This window comes from Malaclemys terrapin, chromosome 4 (genome assembly GCF_027887155.1).
Source record: "Malaclemys terrapin pileata isolate rMalTer1 chromosome 4, rMalTer1.hap1, whole genome shotgun sequence".
In the NCBI taxonomy this organism is placed as follows: domain Eukaryota; kingdom Metazoa; phylum Chordata; order Testudines; family Emydidae; genus Malaclemys; species Malaclemys terrapin.
In genome coordinates, this window is record NC_071508.1 from 110,255,961 (window position 1) to 110,271,442 (window position 15,482).

General features: G+C 43.2%; 1 protein-coding gene across 4 annotated transcripts in view; it reads left to right on the plus strand.

The window, feature by feature from the left end:
* LIN52 (lin-52 DREAM MuvB core complex component) overlaps positions 1–15,482 on the plus strand; it is a 95,264-nt gene that overhangs the window by 5,486 nt on the left and 74,296 nt on the right. For 3 of the 4 annotated variants that reach the window (XM_054027222.1, XM_054027223.1, XM_054027224.1), the window contains exon 5: positions 2,713–2,796. In XM_054027222.1, the coding sequence (XP_053883197.1) occupies positions 2,713–2,796 (84 nt within the window). Of the gene's footprint in view, positions 1–2,712; positions 2,797–12,580; positions 13,041–15,482 lie in introns of those variants that run through there. The other variant, XM_054027221.1, reaches the window with a different exon arrangement.

Genomic DNA, 15,482 nt, shown 5'->3' on the forward strand with positions numbered 1-15,482 from the left:
TTTCCAATTCTAATGTATGTTTTTTGAGATGGGGCAACCAGAACTGCATGTCATATTCAAGGTGTGGGGGTATGTGATCTGCTTCGACCCACCTACCCGTTAGGGGGCGGTGGGGAGCTATGAGGTCACTGGCCGGCCTGGGTCACGCCTCCGTCAGCAGGGAATTAGCGGCGGGGCGGCCGCCAGCCAGAGTCAGTAGCGCGCCCCTCAGGCAGGGGAGCGCCGGCTAAGGTCAGTAGCGCGCCCCTCAGACAGGGGAGCGCTGGCTAAGGTCAGTAGCGCGCCCCTCAGGCAGGGGAGGGGAACGCAGGCCCACCCTACACCACTGCGTTCCAGCCCAGGGCCCTGACAGTGGCAGGACGAGGGTCCCGCCACTGGATCAGCGGCGTCCTTCCGCAATACAGACTCACCACTGTGCAGCTCTGTCCCTGGGCTACTTCCTACCCGATTGCTCGTTCGAATCCCTCTGGTCCCACCGGTGCGTCGGGGTAGTCCGCTGCTGGCAGCTCCAGCTCCCCCTCAGGCTTAGGCTCCTCCAGCTCCTCTGGGTACTCGGCAGCGGGCAGTCCTGGCAGCCCCAGTCCGTCCTCCAGGTGAGGTCTCCACTGGTCCAGGGCCTCCCCTGGCGTGGCAGCAGGGTCTGAAGGGAGCAGCCCGCGGTCTGCGTCTGCCTCCCTCCCTGGTGCTGCTCCAACTGAGCTAAGGGCCCCGCCCTTTATACTTCCTGTCCCACCCCTCCCCTTCCGGGGGGTGGAGCAAGCTTGGGCTGGCCCCGCCCACTCAGGCTGAGGGAAAGGCCCTTTACCCTCAGGTTCGGAGGGCAGCCACCCTGGCCCCCTACAGGGTACTATGGATTTATATAGAGGCATTATATTTTCTGTCTTATTATCTATCCCTCTCCTACTGGTTCCTAATATTCTGTTAGCTTTTTTGACTGCTGCTGCAAATTGAGTGGATGTTTTCAGAGAACTATCCATACCTTTTTCCTAGTGAAGATGCACCCACCAAATCAATTAGCCTTGACTCATGTTTTCAATGTTCTCTTCACAACCATAGTACTAGAAATATCTCTTAAATGAAATCTTAAATTCTGGAACAATCATTTGATGACTGATCTAGTTACATGATGGATAACACAAAGCAAATAATGGTTATGAATAAGTTAATCAAATGTTTTCACATAATAAACTTAACATACAGCCTGTATCTTAAAGTTTACAACGTACAAGTCAGTTACTAATTTTGTTTTATTTTTTCAAACCTCTGACCTAATGTTTCATTTTTTTTATTTTTTTTCCCTGGAGGAATTGGAGATGTTAGAGGGGTAACTTTTAATCTGTAAACTAACAGACTGACTTGTGAGAGCTCAATTAATTTGATCTAAAAGTAAATGATTCTGCAGAAAATAGTTGTATCGATATGTAACAGATCTAATCTCTCCTTTTAAGTACCGTGCTGGCTGTGCTATGGAACAGCTATGATTTTACTACTGTCTCCAAAAGTACAAAATCTACAGGCCTTTGGATTCCTATTGGAAAACGGGTTGTTGAGTTAAAAGTTTTTGTTAATTTGTGTCAGTTACCTCCTCGAGCTTCAAACTTGTTTACTTCCAAAATAATAAACTATATGATGGCAAAACAATAGCAAAGCAAAAAGGTGAATTATTCTTCGTTGTATGGCTCTGGTTCAGTCACATCTGAGATACTGTGTTCACCTCCATATGCTATACAGGTATTAACGTTGTAGGGAGCTCAGAGAAGAGCAACAAAACAGTCAGGGAGTCCGCGAAATTAATTTGACTAAAGAGCAAAAGTATTCATAATTAATAAGTGGTGTACAGTTAAGGCGTGTGTCTAAGATGAGAAGACAGCAGAATGTCTACAAATATTTCCTTGGTGTTTACATCCTTTTTGGAGAACTTAGTGTGGTATAACAAGGAGTAGTGGGATGAAATGAAGAGAAACCTCCAAGAAATGTGAGAATTTCCTGACAGTGAGACACATCAGGTTATGGAAACACCACCTCAGCGGAATTGTTGCCTCAGTGCGTGCGATAGTCAAACTTAGAGTAGACAAAATGCACTTAAAATGAACAGTAGGGAAGAAGTATGCACTAGAAGAAGGGCGGGTTACAGGAGTAAGTCTCTTCCCTCTGTCTATAGGTGGTAGGCAACCTATGGTACACGTGCCAAAGGCGGCACGCGAGCTGATTTTCAGTGGCACTCACACTGCCCGGGTCCTGGCCACTGGTCCGGGGGGGGTTCTGCATTTTAATTTAATTTTAAATGAAGCTTCTTAAACATTTTTAAAAACCTTATTTACTTTACATACAACAATAGTTATATATTATAGACTTTTACAGAAAGAGACCTCCTAAAAATGTTAAAATGTATTACTGACACGCGAAACCTTAAATTAGAGTGAAGACTCGGCTCACCACTTCTGAAAGGTTGCCAACCCCGGTCTATAGTTTTGTAATCCATTCAGATTTAGCCACCCACACTGGGAATTCCAAATAAGGAATCTATGGGCCTGCACTATTTCCCTGTTATCCAGATGTGAGGAGGACTACTGAACATATGCTGTCTCCAAGGGGCAGAGCGAGCACATCAACAATATGACCTGAAGGCTCTTTGCTAAATAGCTAATACGGCTTAGTTGCCACTAGAGGGCAACAGACAGTGTTAAAAATCACATTTATTTTGTTTTTTAGAGCTGGGGAGCCTTACCACAGCAAACCTAATGGAAAAGGTTCGAGGCCTGCAGAACCTGGCTTATCAGCTAGGGCTGGATGAATGTAAGTACTGTACACATTCACTAATGGCTTCATAGTGAATTTCCTCCTTTCAGACATTTAACTTGCTCTATCCAGATCTGCAGTTCTCTTTAGCTAGAAAAGTATTTATATATTTTTAGGAGTTGCAAATGTATGGGAAAGCAGCAGCAGTGCATTAGGAAACCCTTCTCTGGTAAGAGGTGTACTTTATTTTAATGTCATTACGCAGCTGTCTGTTATAGGCACATGTGAGTTAATGTTGCAGGAACCTCAAGTTTAAAATTTCTCAACCTTTATGGATTTCAGTTTCCATGCTGATGTTGCATTAAAGCTTATTCCTGTAGTAAATGTATTACCGTGTTGTGTGCCTACACACTCTTCCACAGCTGCCTCTGCTGCAAAATAATGAGAAGGGAGACTGCTTGTCCACCCATATACTTTACACCTGCAGAGGCAACCAATCATAGAGGAGATGCAGTAGAATCTCAGTTACAAACACCTTGGGAATGGAGGTTGTTCATAACTGAAATGTTCGTAACTCTGAACAGAATGTTTTATAGTAGTGACGGGTTTGGTCACAAAGACCCCCTTGGGACTGTCACCTGACGTGCTGAGATTACCTCTGAGTCCGTTTTCCCTGCCAGCTTGGGAGTCCAGAACCCTGCCTTGTTAAGCCAGACACGCTAGCCTGCTGCAACGCAGATCCACGTCTGGTCCACGCCCCCAAAGCTGCAGACTTTAACCAAAAACTGCTCAGCAGGTCACTTACTTCCAGCACCCAGTTCCCAATGGGATCCAAACACCAAATAAATCCATTTTACTCTGTACAAAGCTTATACAGGGTAAGCTCATAAATTGTCTGCCCTCTATAACACTGATAGAGAGATATGCACAGCTGTTTACTCCCCTAGGTATTAATCACTTACTCTGGGTTCATTAATAAACAAGTGATTTTTATTAAGTATAAAAAGTAGGATTCAAATGGCTTCAAGTAATAACAGACAGAACAAAGTAAGTCACCAAACAAAATAAAGCAAAAACACGCAAGTCTAAGCCTAATACATTAAGAAACTGTCTACAGGTAAAATGTCATCCGCAGAGAGGTTCCAATAAGCTGCTTTCACAGACTAGACTCCTTCCTAGTCTTGGCCCAGTCCTTTCCCCTGGTACAGTCCTTGTTAGTTCCAGCAAACATCTTTGGTGTAAAGCAGGGGCTGGCAGCCCCCTTTGTTCTGTTCCACCCCCTTTTGTAGCTTTGGCACAAGGCGGGAATCTTTTTTGTCTCTCTGGGTCCCCACCCCTCCTTCTACCCTGTTTCCCCGAAAATAAGACAGTGTCTTATATTAATTTTTGCTCCCAAAGATGCGCTAGGTCTTATTTTCAGGGGATGTCTTATTTTTGAGAAATGAAAAATGCCTTATTATCGGTGGATGCCTTATTATCGGGGAGGTCTTATTATCGGGGGGATGCCTTATCGGGGGGATGCCTTATATTACAACGAGAGGCAAAACTGTAAGTAGGCCTTATTTTCGGAGGATGTCTTATTTTCGGGGAAACAGGGTAAATGGAAAAGTACCAGATTCAAGATGGATTCCAGTATCAGGTGACATGATCACATGTCCTATGAGACCCCAACCTCCATTCTTCCTGGGCTGGCCCACACATACACAGGAAGATTTGTAAGTAAACGGATCCATTTACAACCAATTGTCCTAGTCAATGGGAGCCATCAAGATTCTAAACCGTTAATGGCCGACACTTTGCATAATTACAATGGGACCTCAGTTATACTTCATATTTTTAGCTTCAGATATAAGAATGATACATGCATACAAATAGGAAGAATATATTCAGTAGGTTATAACCTTTGTTATGATACCTTACAAGACACATTTTGCATAAAGTATATTCCAGTTACATCATAGTCACACTCATAAGCATATTTCCATAAAACATATGGAGTGCAACATCACAGTGGTTTTCTTTCAAAAGTTTACGACTGAACATTGACTTAATACAGCTTTGAAACTTTACTGTGCAAAAGAAAAATGGTGCTTTCCCTTTTATTTTTTTAGTAATTTACATTTAACTCAGTACTGAACTGTATTTTTTTTTTTCCCTCTGCTGCTCCCTGATTGTGTATTTCTGGTTCCAAATGAGGTGTGTGGTTGACTGGTCAGTTCATAACCTCTGCTGTTTGTAACTCTAAGCTTCTACTGTAAATGCAAGCCATATTTCTCTAGAGTGAGTGTTATCAGGTGGCCAGAGCAGGGGATTAGGAGTTGGAATTCCTTGGTTCTGTTTCTGATTCTGCCATTGATTCCTTGTGACACCTTGGAGAAAAGTAATTTCAGCTCAACCTCAGTTTTCCCACTTGGAAGAAGATATTTCTCAAGATACTTACCCCCCACCCCCATTCATATTCTGGGGTAAATCCTTCCTGCGTGAGACTAAGAGTTCTATGTGGTCATTTTGGCAACTGAAATTGCTTCATAGGAGAGTAAGAATGATGCCTTGGGGACTGTTCACTGACTTCTCTCTACCCCTGCCCCCCGCCCTTTAAGTGAGGGCTTGTCTACACTTAAAACCCTGCAGCTGCATTGCTGTAGCACTTCAGTGTAAATACTACCTACGCCAATGAATAGGCAGTATCCCCTTTCTTAAAATATTTTCAGGATCAGGGATAATTACCTATACAATTCATGCTAATACCCACTTATAACTCCTGTGTCTGTCAACCGTTCTGTCAGTCTGTCCTTATATCACACTCCAGAATTTTACTTTGGATTGAAATTAGTCTAAGTAGTAACTGTAGTTTCCTGTTTCACACTTTTTTCCTCTTTCTAAAAATGGAAAAGGGGGTGTAACATGAGATTGCATGTACCATCCAGACTGTCTCATCCTCAAACTCCTTCTAATATTAAGTGATTGCTATAGAGTAAATTGTACTTGGCACTTCAACCACACTCCTCCAAGGTCTCTCCTTCTTTGGCTTTCATTGGTCTTGTTTTTCCCCCATCACATGTGACCAGCTAACTTACTCTTAACAGGGCAACATGTTGAAATTCAACGGACAATATATGTTGGAAGGAATGCTCTAAATTTGTCATACATGCTAATGATGTCTTAATTAGTCATAACTGTCCAGGAAACAGACCTGGATATCATGTAAACTGTTCAATGAAGGTACCTTTGCAATGGGCACTAGTGGCCCAAAAAACTTAAAGGAATAGAGAATAACGAGAAACTAGTCTAATACCATGACACAAACTGTTGTACATCCTTAGCTTGAATATTGTTTGTTTTTGGGTCACCTTATCTGCAAAAACAAGCTAAAGTAGTAGCAACTGAAGAAGAGACTCAATAAATACTACTGGAGGTATTAGTGTGGGTGGGAGGTCCTTGCAAAGAAATATGAAACTTAAGGTTGGAAAGAGAAGAGGAACTGACGAACATTCATTTATTCTGTCACAACCTCTACAGTTGATGTTACAAAGCAGTTTTCATTATAACCTCCTGTTCTCATGTACTCGCATTTGCATTCTATAGCTGAAATGTCCCCTGCTTTTTTTCTCTTCCCATGGGTGATTTTTTTTTTTTTAAACACTTGGGCAAATTCCATTGACTGAAAGAATTGGGGAAGGTGAGAGAAATGTTCCTGTCTTCAAAAAATCATGATCTTTAACATATGTAAGAACTTCCAGATTAGGAACCACTAACATAGATCATTCAGCTGGAATCTCTTATTGGGATCAGCTGTATCTATCCCCATGTGTTCACAGCGGTAGTTTAACTTCATTGGACAGTTTTTGGGGTGAGGGGTGGCAGCACAATTCACTTCACTGATATGTCTTCTGAATGTATGTCCAGGGCCTGCTCCTTTATCAGCATTGATGTTAGGTGTTATCTTTGGTACAGACTTGCAATTTATTGAAAAATGATTTGAGGCATAATTGAAAATTGTTTTACTGTGAATGGTGGTTTGACCTTTGCAAACTGTGCACAGTATGGATAACAGTTCCCAGCATGACTGAAAGGTGAATTTGCTGCATTGTTGTTTCTGTCTTTTTTTCTTCTTTATCACTAGTGTTTTAGGTATAAAACCACAGCTCAAACTATGGTGGGCTGAGCTTCGCTTAACTTAAAGTGAAGCTTTTAACAAAGAGCACAATACTTGCCTTGAATTATTTTCCATTAAATCCTTAACTGGATTGAACAAATGGGGTGATTAAAGTTCGTTAAATGCAGCCATCCTGTGAATTTATTTGGGGAAAAAGAAGAATGCAGTATTGGTAATAGAAACTCTCTCCTTCCGATGCTACAGTGGAGTGTTCTGTGTGTCTGTATGACTCTGAGTACCATGGAGCCTTTTCTGCGTCTAGCTCAGAGATGGGCCACTGAAAACCTTTAGTGGGCTGTACGTTTTTTAGGAGCTACGTAGTGCTAGGCCAATGCCCCGATGTGGGTTGTAGGTACTGTGGATCGAACCTGGGCGATCTAGAGCTTAATTCATCAGCCTCCACTATCTCAGTTAAAAGACCCAGATATCTTAGCCAAGGCTGCAACAGAGTCATCAATCCCTATCGGCCTAATCACCACGAGAGGGGGACAGAGTGCCACACCGGGTAGGCATAGTTTACAATTGCATAACTCAGATTTTTTTTTTTTTAATAATACAGCATGTTCACATACATTTAACTGTGTAAAAAACAAAGTGTTTATAAAAGCCCCTTGCAGCACAACCTTTAAATGGGGGTGGAGGGAAACAGTTTAAACGTACATCTTTCACAAACCTTTTTTTTAGTATGCAGAAGACTAGGGGATTAATAAATGAAAACGTCAACAATAGAAACATCTTAATGTGTTTTCTCTGCCATTCACAGTCTTTGTCTTTGTGCTACTCCCCTGTGGCAGAGCTTGGGATTAGGAGCAAGAGCCCATGAGCCAGGTAGCAATGCCACTGAAGTTTGGCTTGGCTGCCCTTCTGTCATGCCAGTTGGGAAGGAGTTACTGCCCCTCTATTGGCAGAGCTGCACCCTGAACTGCCCATGGCCAGGGGCCAATCAGATTGGCTGTGGGAGCTGAGAACCAATGGGAAGGCAGTAATCAAAACTGGGTGGCATAGGGTGGAATCCCTTCCTTGAATGAGGTTATAGGCTGATGAGTGGCAGCGTGACCTGTCATATGTGCTCCAACTTCCATTCCCTCTTGACACAGGCTCCAGCTCTGTCCTATGCTACCCAGATCTGGTAACTTCCTGCCCATTGGTCGAGGTATGCCTTGCCCCTGCTCACTGCTTGGCTAGAACCTAATTGGCTCTCAGCTCCCAAAAAATCAGCTGAGGTGGAGGCAGAAACTGGGCATTGTGCAGGAGGAGCCACAGCTTGTGTTGATGGGGAAATGGATTGAAGTGGAATTGGTTGAGGCAGCAGCAGCTTTACTCAGGCCTTGGCTACACTTGCAAGTTAGAGTGCATTAAATCAGCCCCGGGCGCCCTAACTCCTAAGGTATCCACATTGGCAAGGCACGTAGAGCGCCTGGACTCTGCAGCTGGAGCGCTCCTGGTAATCCATCTCCACGAGAAGCATAAAGCTTGCTGCACCTCGGCTGAAATGGCCGGGTGTCAGTGTGGATGATGTGTTGCATTACTGCGCTGTGATTGACCTCCGGAAACATCCCATAATCCCCTGAAGTCAAGTGGCCACTCTTGTCATTGTTTTGAACTCGGCTGCAGGCATGCAGATATCCCCTTTCAAAGCTCTGTTTTTGACAGCCGGCATGCTTATCTGCTCCGGGACAAAGCAAACCATTACTGTGGAATGTTCCTGCTGCAGAGGCAGGGTTTGTGCGTGTGTGTGTGAGCGAGAAGCAGGGGTGGGGACTGATATTGGGGGTTTCCCCTTCCTTCTGCCGCTGTCTGAACTTAGAAGACAGCATTTTGACACTCTGCTCCCTGTTACACTGCTCCCCCCCCACACACCCCGATTTGAAAAGCACGATGCAGTCACTTGCACACTGGGATAGCTACCACAATGCACTGCTCTCTGTGGCATTGCAAGAGCTGCTAATGTGGCCACACCACTGCGCTTGCAGCTGGCAGTGTGAACACACATCAGTGCTTTCCCTGCTGTGGTCTCCGAGGGGTGGTTTAACTCCCGGCGCTCTACATCTGCAAGTGTAGCCAGGCCCTCAGAGACTGCACCCCTCAGCCGGCCGGATCACTTTCAGTTCTAGGAAAAAAAAAATAGAGTCCCATCTGAGGGCAAGCTAAATAAAATGATCTAAAGTGTTGATGGGGCTCGAGGACTGGATGGAGCTCAGAGGCTGACAGTTGCCCACCTCTGTTGTAAGTGCTATTGTAATACAAATAATTAAAAGAAATTAGTACTGTGCTCTGAACAGTTTGGAAGAGGTGAATTACATCTTTTTGCTCAACTGGCTTATAAAATCCAAGGATGGGACTGATCTTTTGAGAAAAAAAATAACAAAAACCCAACATAACCTGTACTTTATCTAGTGGTGTTCTAGGTTTGATGTCCTTTTCCCTCATGTACACTTTCATTCTTCCTTCCTAGGGCTTATGTTTTATAGCGCAGACAACAATACTGCTAAAGACCTTTACAGATCCAAAATATTCTGTGATAGTAAATTGAGAAGCTTCATGTAGCATTTACCCTCCTTCCTATTTTTTTCAAATGATCTTTGAGGTCCAGCCCAGTGCTTCTATGAATTACCTGGCAGGGCCAGTAATAAACATTACTAAATGGTGTGGCAGGAATCACCAGCTGGTGCTCTTGCAGAGTCTTAAAAAGTTATTTTTCTTAGTTTTCCAGCAAATTTTTAGTCTCCGAAGGAATGCTCTGGTGGTGGTTTCTGATTCAGATTGTTTGGGAAAGCTGTGAGTTTCTATTTGTTAATGTAACTAGAGTCAGTTCTCGATGCAGATTTGCTCCCTGGGAGCCAGACACGGGTTTTTGGTGGAGATTCATGAAAGAAGGGGATTTGACCATCTCTCTTCCATGACTGGTCTATGTGTGTGTAAATAAAACAAGTTGCACTAAAAATGTACTCAGGTTCCATGTTGCTGATTTCTTCCCATATTAGGAATCCAAACAATACCTTCTCCTACTGCTGAAATGTAGCCACTCTTGACTTTCTGCACAATGCCTAATTAACTTGTGGAACTCACTGCCATATGCTATTATTGAAGCGAAGACTTAGCAAGACTCAAAAGATTAATGTCTGCATGGTTAATGAGGAAATCTGTAGGTGTTACCTAGGATCTTTAAAAAATGGCACAAGAAAGTGCTGCCTAGAATTAGGAACAAAATCTTTTGTCTGGGGTAGGTTCTTCCTTATATCTTTGTTAATGTATCTTACATCTTTCTCTGAAGCTTCTTGTTGGAGACCTGATACTGGCCTAATTGGATCATTGATCAAACTGGACCCAAGTGGTCTTGGGAAATGCCACTGCTATCTAATACCCATATTCCATTACTAACAATAGGAAAGGACAAAGTGAAGAATCCTATATCTTTAAAGTACAAGGGCATTTAGGGAAGCAGAATGTTACCTAACCTGCAGTGAGGCTGGGACATCACAGTTAACACTTGCAAAAAGGGTCTTAGGTTCTCAAATCTTTAGGGGTTGGACACATCCCCAGGGGATGCTCTGACTTCCAGGGTTTCACTTGCAGGTGCTGTCAGTTTTGGGGATGATAGGGTAGGGGATGGACAGAGGGGACTCTTGCCTGTCTGCACTGAATCTCGTATTCCCTCCAAAGAGCCTCTCCCTCTAGCTGTCCCTTTTAGTGCAAACTACTTGCTGCCAGCCCCCACTCCTTTTCCTCTCTGCAGGAAGCTGCCAAGGAGGGTAGTACATTTCTCTGGCCAAAGCTGTAGTCTTGGAGTCTGTCCTGAAGAGCAGGCTGTCTACTGAAAAAAGCTACTTGCTTGGGGAAATGGGACTACTTAATTGCTGTACTGGGAGCTATAGGAGAGGCTTTATTCTTGTAGAGGGGAAGAAGCTAGTGTTATGGGGCAGGATCACATGTTGGGAGCAGGGAGAGTGGTAAGTGCCCAGGATGAGTACATTTGTTGTCAATTCCTCAGTGCTAGTTTATTGAAGAGAAGGATGCCCATTCTTAATGTGTCAAGCGTTAAAGATTGAGCTAGCAACTATTGATTTTGTCTTTACTGAAAGGTGGCCCCTCTAGCCGCATAGCACTCCTAGCACTGTGTTGGGACATTGGGATAAATACTCAATCAGAAGGAAGAGCGTCCCCCAGTGAGTCGTTCCTACCATTGTATGGTGCAGAGTGCCCTCTAGCACTGCATTGGGGTCTACAGATTCAGTGTGTCACTTTAAGTCACCATATTGCACTTAGACTTCCAGGGAGGTCTTTCTGTTTACTTTGGGTATTCATGGAGATCAACCTGCCATGGTGTCTGTGTTGTCCCCCATTGAAGTGCAGACCCAGATCTAATGAGGAGAGACTAGAGTGAATTGGAAGATTCGTAGTAATTCACCCATTTTCCATGTCTCAGTTGATCTCAGAGGATTAGTTTCTGCCATTTCAAGCACTTCAACAACAATACAACCTACCTGGTTCAGCTGCACGGCGCTACCTGCAGCTTAAGCATTTCTTGAAGGACATATTGGGCCTATTGTACTGGGAGCCTCAGAGAATCCATATTCTAGTGGAGAACGCTCCATAGGTTCACCTGACCAGCTACAGCTTGTTACGACTTCCTGGCCCAAAAGACCCTCCCTAATTTAGATTGCCTGCACCACGCCTGGAACAAAGATTTGTGTACGTCCTTGAGCCCTACAAAACAATAACTCTACAATTGATCTACTGAATCAGCCCTTATTGTAGAAGATTATATTTAATTCATCTTGGCCCCTACATAAGTTACAATGCATGGGCCTTTGCTAAAACAGACAGCTGCTGGAGATCCGGGTCTCCCAGAGCCACACTGGCTCACATGTTTTGGGGCTGTCCCAGGATACAGTCCTTTTGACTAAGAGTAGACAAGAGGATTCATATGAATGGATACCTTTAAAAAATTACTTCCCAGAACTGCTTTTGGGATGCATCCCATCATCTTGGGAACACTTCAGCTCATGGAGAGCTTGGTTCTCTAGAGCAGGGCTTGTAACCAAATGACTTGAATTGCTTATATGGAAGAGCAGATGGTGTCCAGGTATGGAAGCTTAGCACAGGAAGTTGGCTGACCTGGCAGCTAAAGAGCAGATAATGTCCTCAAGAAGAGGGACCTCAAAGAAATTTGTAAAGATTTGATCTGACTTCTTAGAACTCTTTGATTAATTCCTAGCAGATGGAAATGGAGATGTCCCTCTCCTTGACCCATCCTCCCCTTTTCCTCCTCCCTTCCCGTTCCTCTTTTAAGAGCATGTGGTTTGGGTAGAATTAGAGGTAACTGTGAATCTGTTGTGAGTAGAGTTCAGAGGTGCAATATGCTGAAAGCACTGACTGGTGCAGTCACTCTCACCCCCTCTGGTGGGCCTCTACATCTCTGGGCCAATGTGATTATGCACATATCTTCACCCTCCTATTTAGACTGTACTATGCCATAAGCTTTGTGGGGGGAGAGGGTTCATGGAGGAATTTAATTATCTACAGAATAGAAAGATTACTGTTAGAACATGCTGTTTATTCATAGTCACTGTTGCATAGTGGCTTGATCTACGGCAGTGCAGTGGGAGGCTAGGGTGAAGAAAGTGTCATCTCTGAGTTTCTACATAGTATCATCACTCTCAACAAGAGTCTTCTCCTTTGCAGCTCCTGTTTTCTGCCTCCCTACATCTGTCTGCCTCGCGGAGAAGTCACTCTTCATCTCATTTCAGCCTTGCCTGAAACCTCTTTCTCCCTTACTCTGTTTATTATTTAACACTGAGTTTACAGTACTTTTTGTGCAGAAAAGATTGTATTGTATGTTGTAATGATTGAAGCTGGTGTGGTATTTTTAGACAACAGAATGACCCTCTTTGTACATTTGATTTCTGTAATATGCAATTAGTTTGACAGGGATTTAAGTAGCAAAGATAAGAGGATAAACACTTTCTGCCCAAAATGTGGATCTGATCTTGGATGGCTCACCTATGGCTTAAAAAATGGCTGAACTGAAACCACATGCAGCAATCCAGGAATTATTATCCTGTCAATTAAAGTGATTCTGCTGTTGTCACATTTTCTCTTACAGATATGAACTTTAATGTGTTCAGTCGGTCGCCTGGGGAGAGTGTTGGGTTAATAAAGCTTGCTTTCACTTTGGTGTGTGCAACCATTCTTTACATCACCTTTGGTTGGTTGAAAAGAGGTGAAAGGAACCATAGGTCATCTATCGTCTGCTTATATGGCTGCCATCACTATAATGACTGAGAACCATGGTATCTGTTTGAAACAAGAAACCTTGGCCTTCATTCTGATTCTCAATCTCTCTCTCCATTCCACTCCCACAATACTATAGATCTGCTGTCTTATTTTAATGCACAGTGGTACGGTGAGAGGGGCTCTTGAACAAGGAAATCACCTTTTCATTTACTGCTCGTCACAGTTAGGATGGTTTACAGACAGGATTGCTTCTTGGATAGTTCCCACTGGAAGAGTGAGTGCCAGCTTGAAATTGGCATTCACACATGATCTGTGAATTGGCTAATTTTGACATGTAGTTAGTTAAAAAATTATTACAGCCAGAGGAGTCATGACCTCAACTTTTCATCATCTCCATTGGATTGTGTGCCAGTTTGGAAGTGAAGAAGGTATGGGAAGTTTTAATTGTACCTGTGTGATTTATCCTCAGTCAGCTCTTTAATTTCTTCTGGCTGTCTGAGGTTTCCGACATGCTGTAAATTTCTCCAACTTTTTCATTATCTGCAATTTCTTTATGACTCATGAATCGGAGTGGAGAGAGAGTGTGGATTTACAGCGGAGATAAACATGTCCATAAAGTCTGTATCTGTGTCAGTAATTGTACTGCTGTCAGTGACTGTCCTGTTTTACAGGCCTCTCTTGGGAAAGAAACACACTTTGCTACCAGTGGCAGAGAAGTGTTCGCTTTGATTTGCATTAACTTGCCAGGAGATTAGGTTGCAATGGTGGGGATGGAAATTGAGCCTGGACCTTGGGTTGCTATTTTTAAAAAAAAAAAAAAAAATTTTTTTTTTGGTTTGGTTTGGTTTGGGTCTTTTTGTTTGTTTTGAACAGGTGGTTGAGTTGCCCAGTAAGTGCTGAAAACAGAGAGAACAAACACTGTTTCTGAATGCAAAAATGGGGGAGAGGATGGATACAGTTTGATAATGTTATCAAATATGATACTGCACATATGCATAAATTGTTCATTCTTACCACAAAGGAAATACAGTATCCAGGTAACCACTGTATCCTCCAAAAATACTGTACATAATATTGCATGGATGCTTTGGGGGTATTCTTCCTCCTCTTCATGAAGAGTGGAATAAATATTTCTCAAAGCGTCAAGAAAACTCTGGACACTCTTCCACTCCCCCTCCACCCCCCAACCCTACTCTTTTGGAGAGAATGCTGTTGTGAGTCTCAATGGACAGTATTAATACTGCATCCTAAACCAGCCATTGATGGCTCTTTGCTGACTGTGGGAGGAGATGTGCACGCTCTGGGTGTCTGAAAAAAGGAAAAAATCTTTAAAACACTTGTAAATGTGTCAAACATCCAAACTTCTGTCATTTCTCTTCCCTGCTATTTTCTGTTTGATGCTTGTTGTCGCCACTTGTATTCACAGAACCTCCTTTTGTTAGTTTTTGTAGTTTGGGGATATTTTTCTGGCCATGGTACATTAAGATTTTTTTCCCCCCACAACAAAATGAAAACTGTCTCTTTTTTGACATTCCTGTATTCTTAGGGTTCAAAGTAACTTCAAAAATGCAGTAGTAAATGTAGCCTGCAGGCCAGATCCAGGCTACTTGGTTTATTTATTGTATTACCACAACACATTCAGATTCTGCAGAAAGCAAGCTTTCATTTTTTAAAAATAAGGACTTAGATAGTCTGAAACAACAGCTCAGGCCGGAGAGATGTTAAATTCTTCTGTTCATTTTAAATGATTGTTGATTCTGAAGCCTTTCCTGACAGTACAGAAGGCAGCTTTTCAAATAAATCAGACTCCTTTGCCCATCTGATTCCGGTACCTGAATGTGCCAATTGTGTGCACAAATCAGATGATGGCATGCACAGTTGCCTAATAGATGGAGGAGATAACAGTGGTTTTAAAAGTACCTTGCATAATTTTTATCACTGAATGATGCTTAGTTAGTAAATTTACTAACTAAAAGCTTAGTTATAAGTGGCATACTCTACTCATGATCTTTGTGCAAATATCCTACATTTCCCCAGTTTTTGTAGCTGCTGTCCAAGACAGCTGATTTTTCAGACCAGTTCAGGAATCTATAAAGGCCACACTTAAAAGGTGCCTGAGCCAGGAACAACTGTCTTACCTTGCCCAAGCACTCTATTTTGGATTAGGTGGCAGTAAAAGTATGGCAGAAACCTTGCATTACAATTTCCCCAGCCTTACAGTCAGTTGAGAAAAAGAGCATGTCCCACAATGCCTGCTGGAGGTGGGAGTGTCTAGAGCAGAGGTCCCCAAACTGTGGGTCACACCCTCCTAGGCGTCGCGGAGGAATGTTCGGGGCGGGGCTCGGGCCAG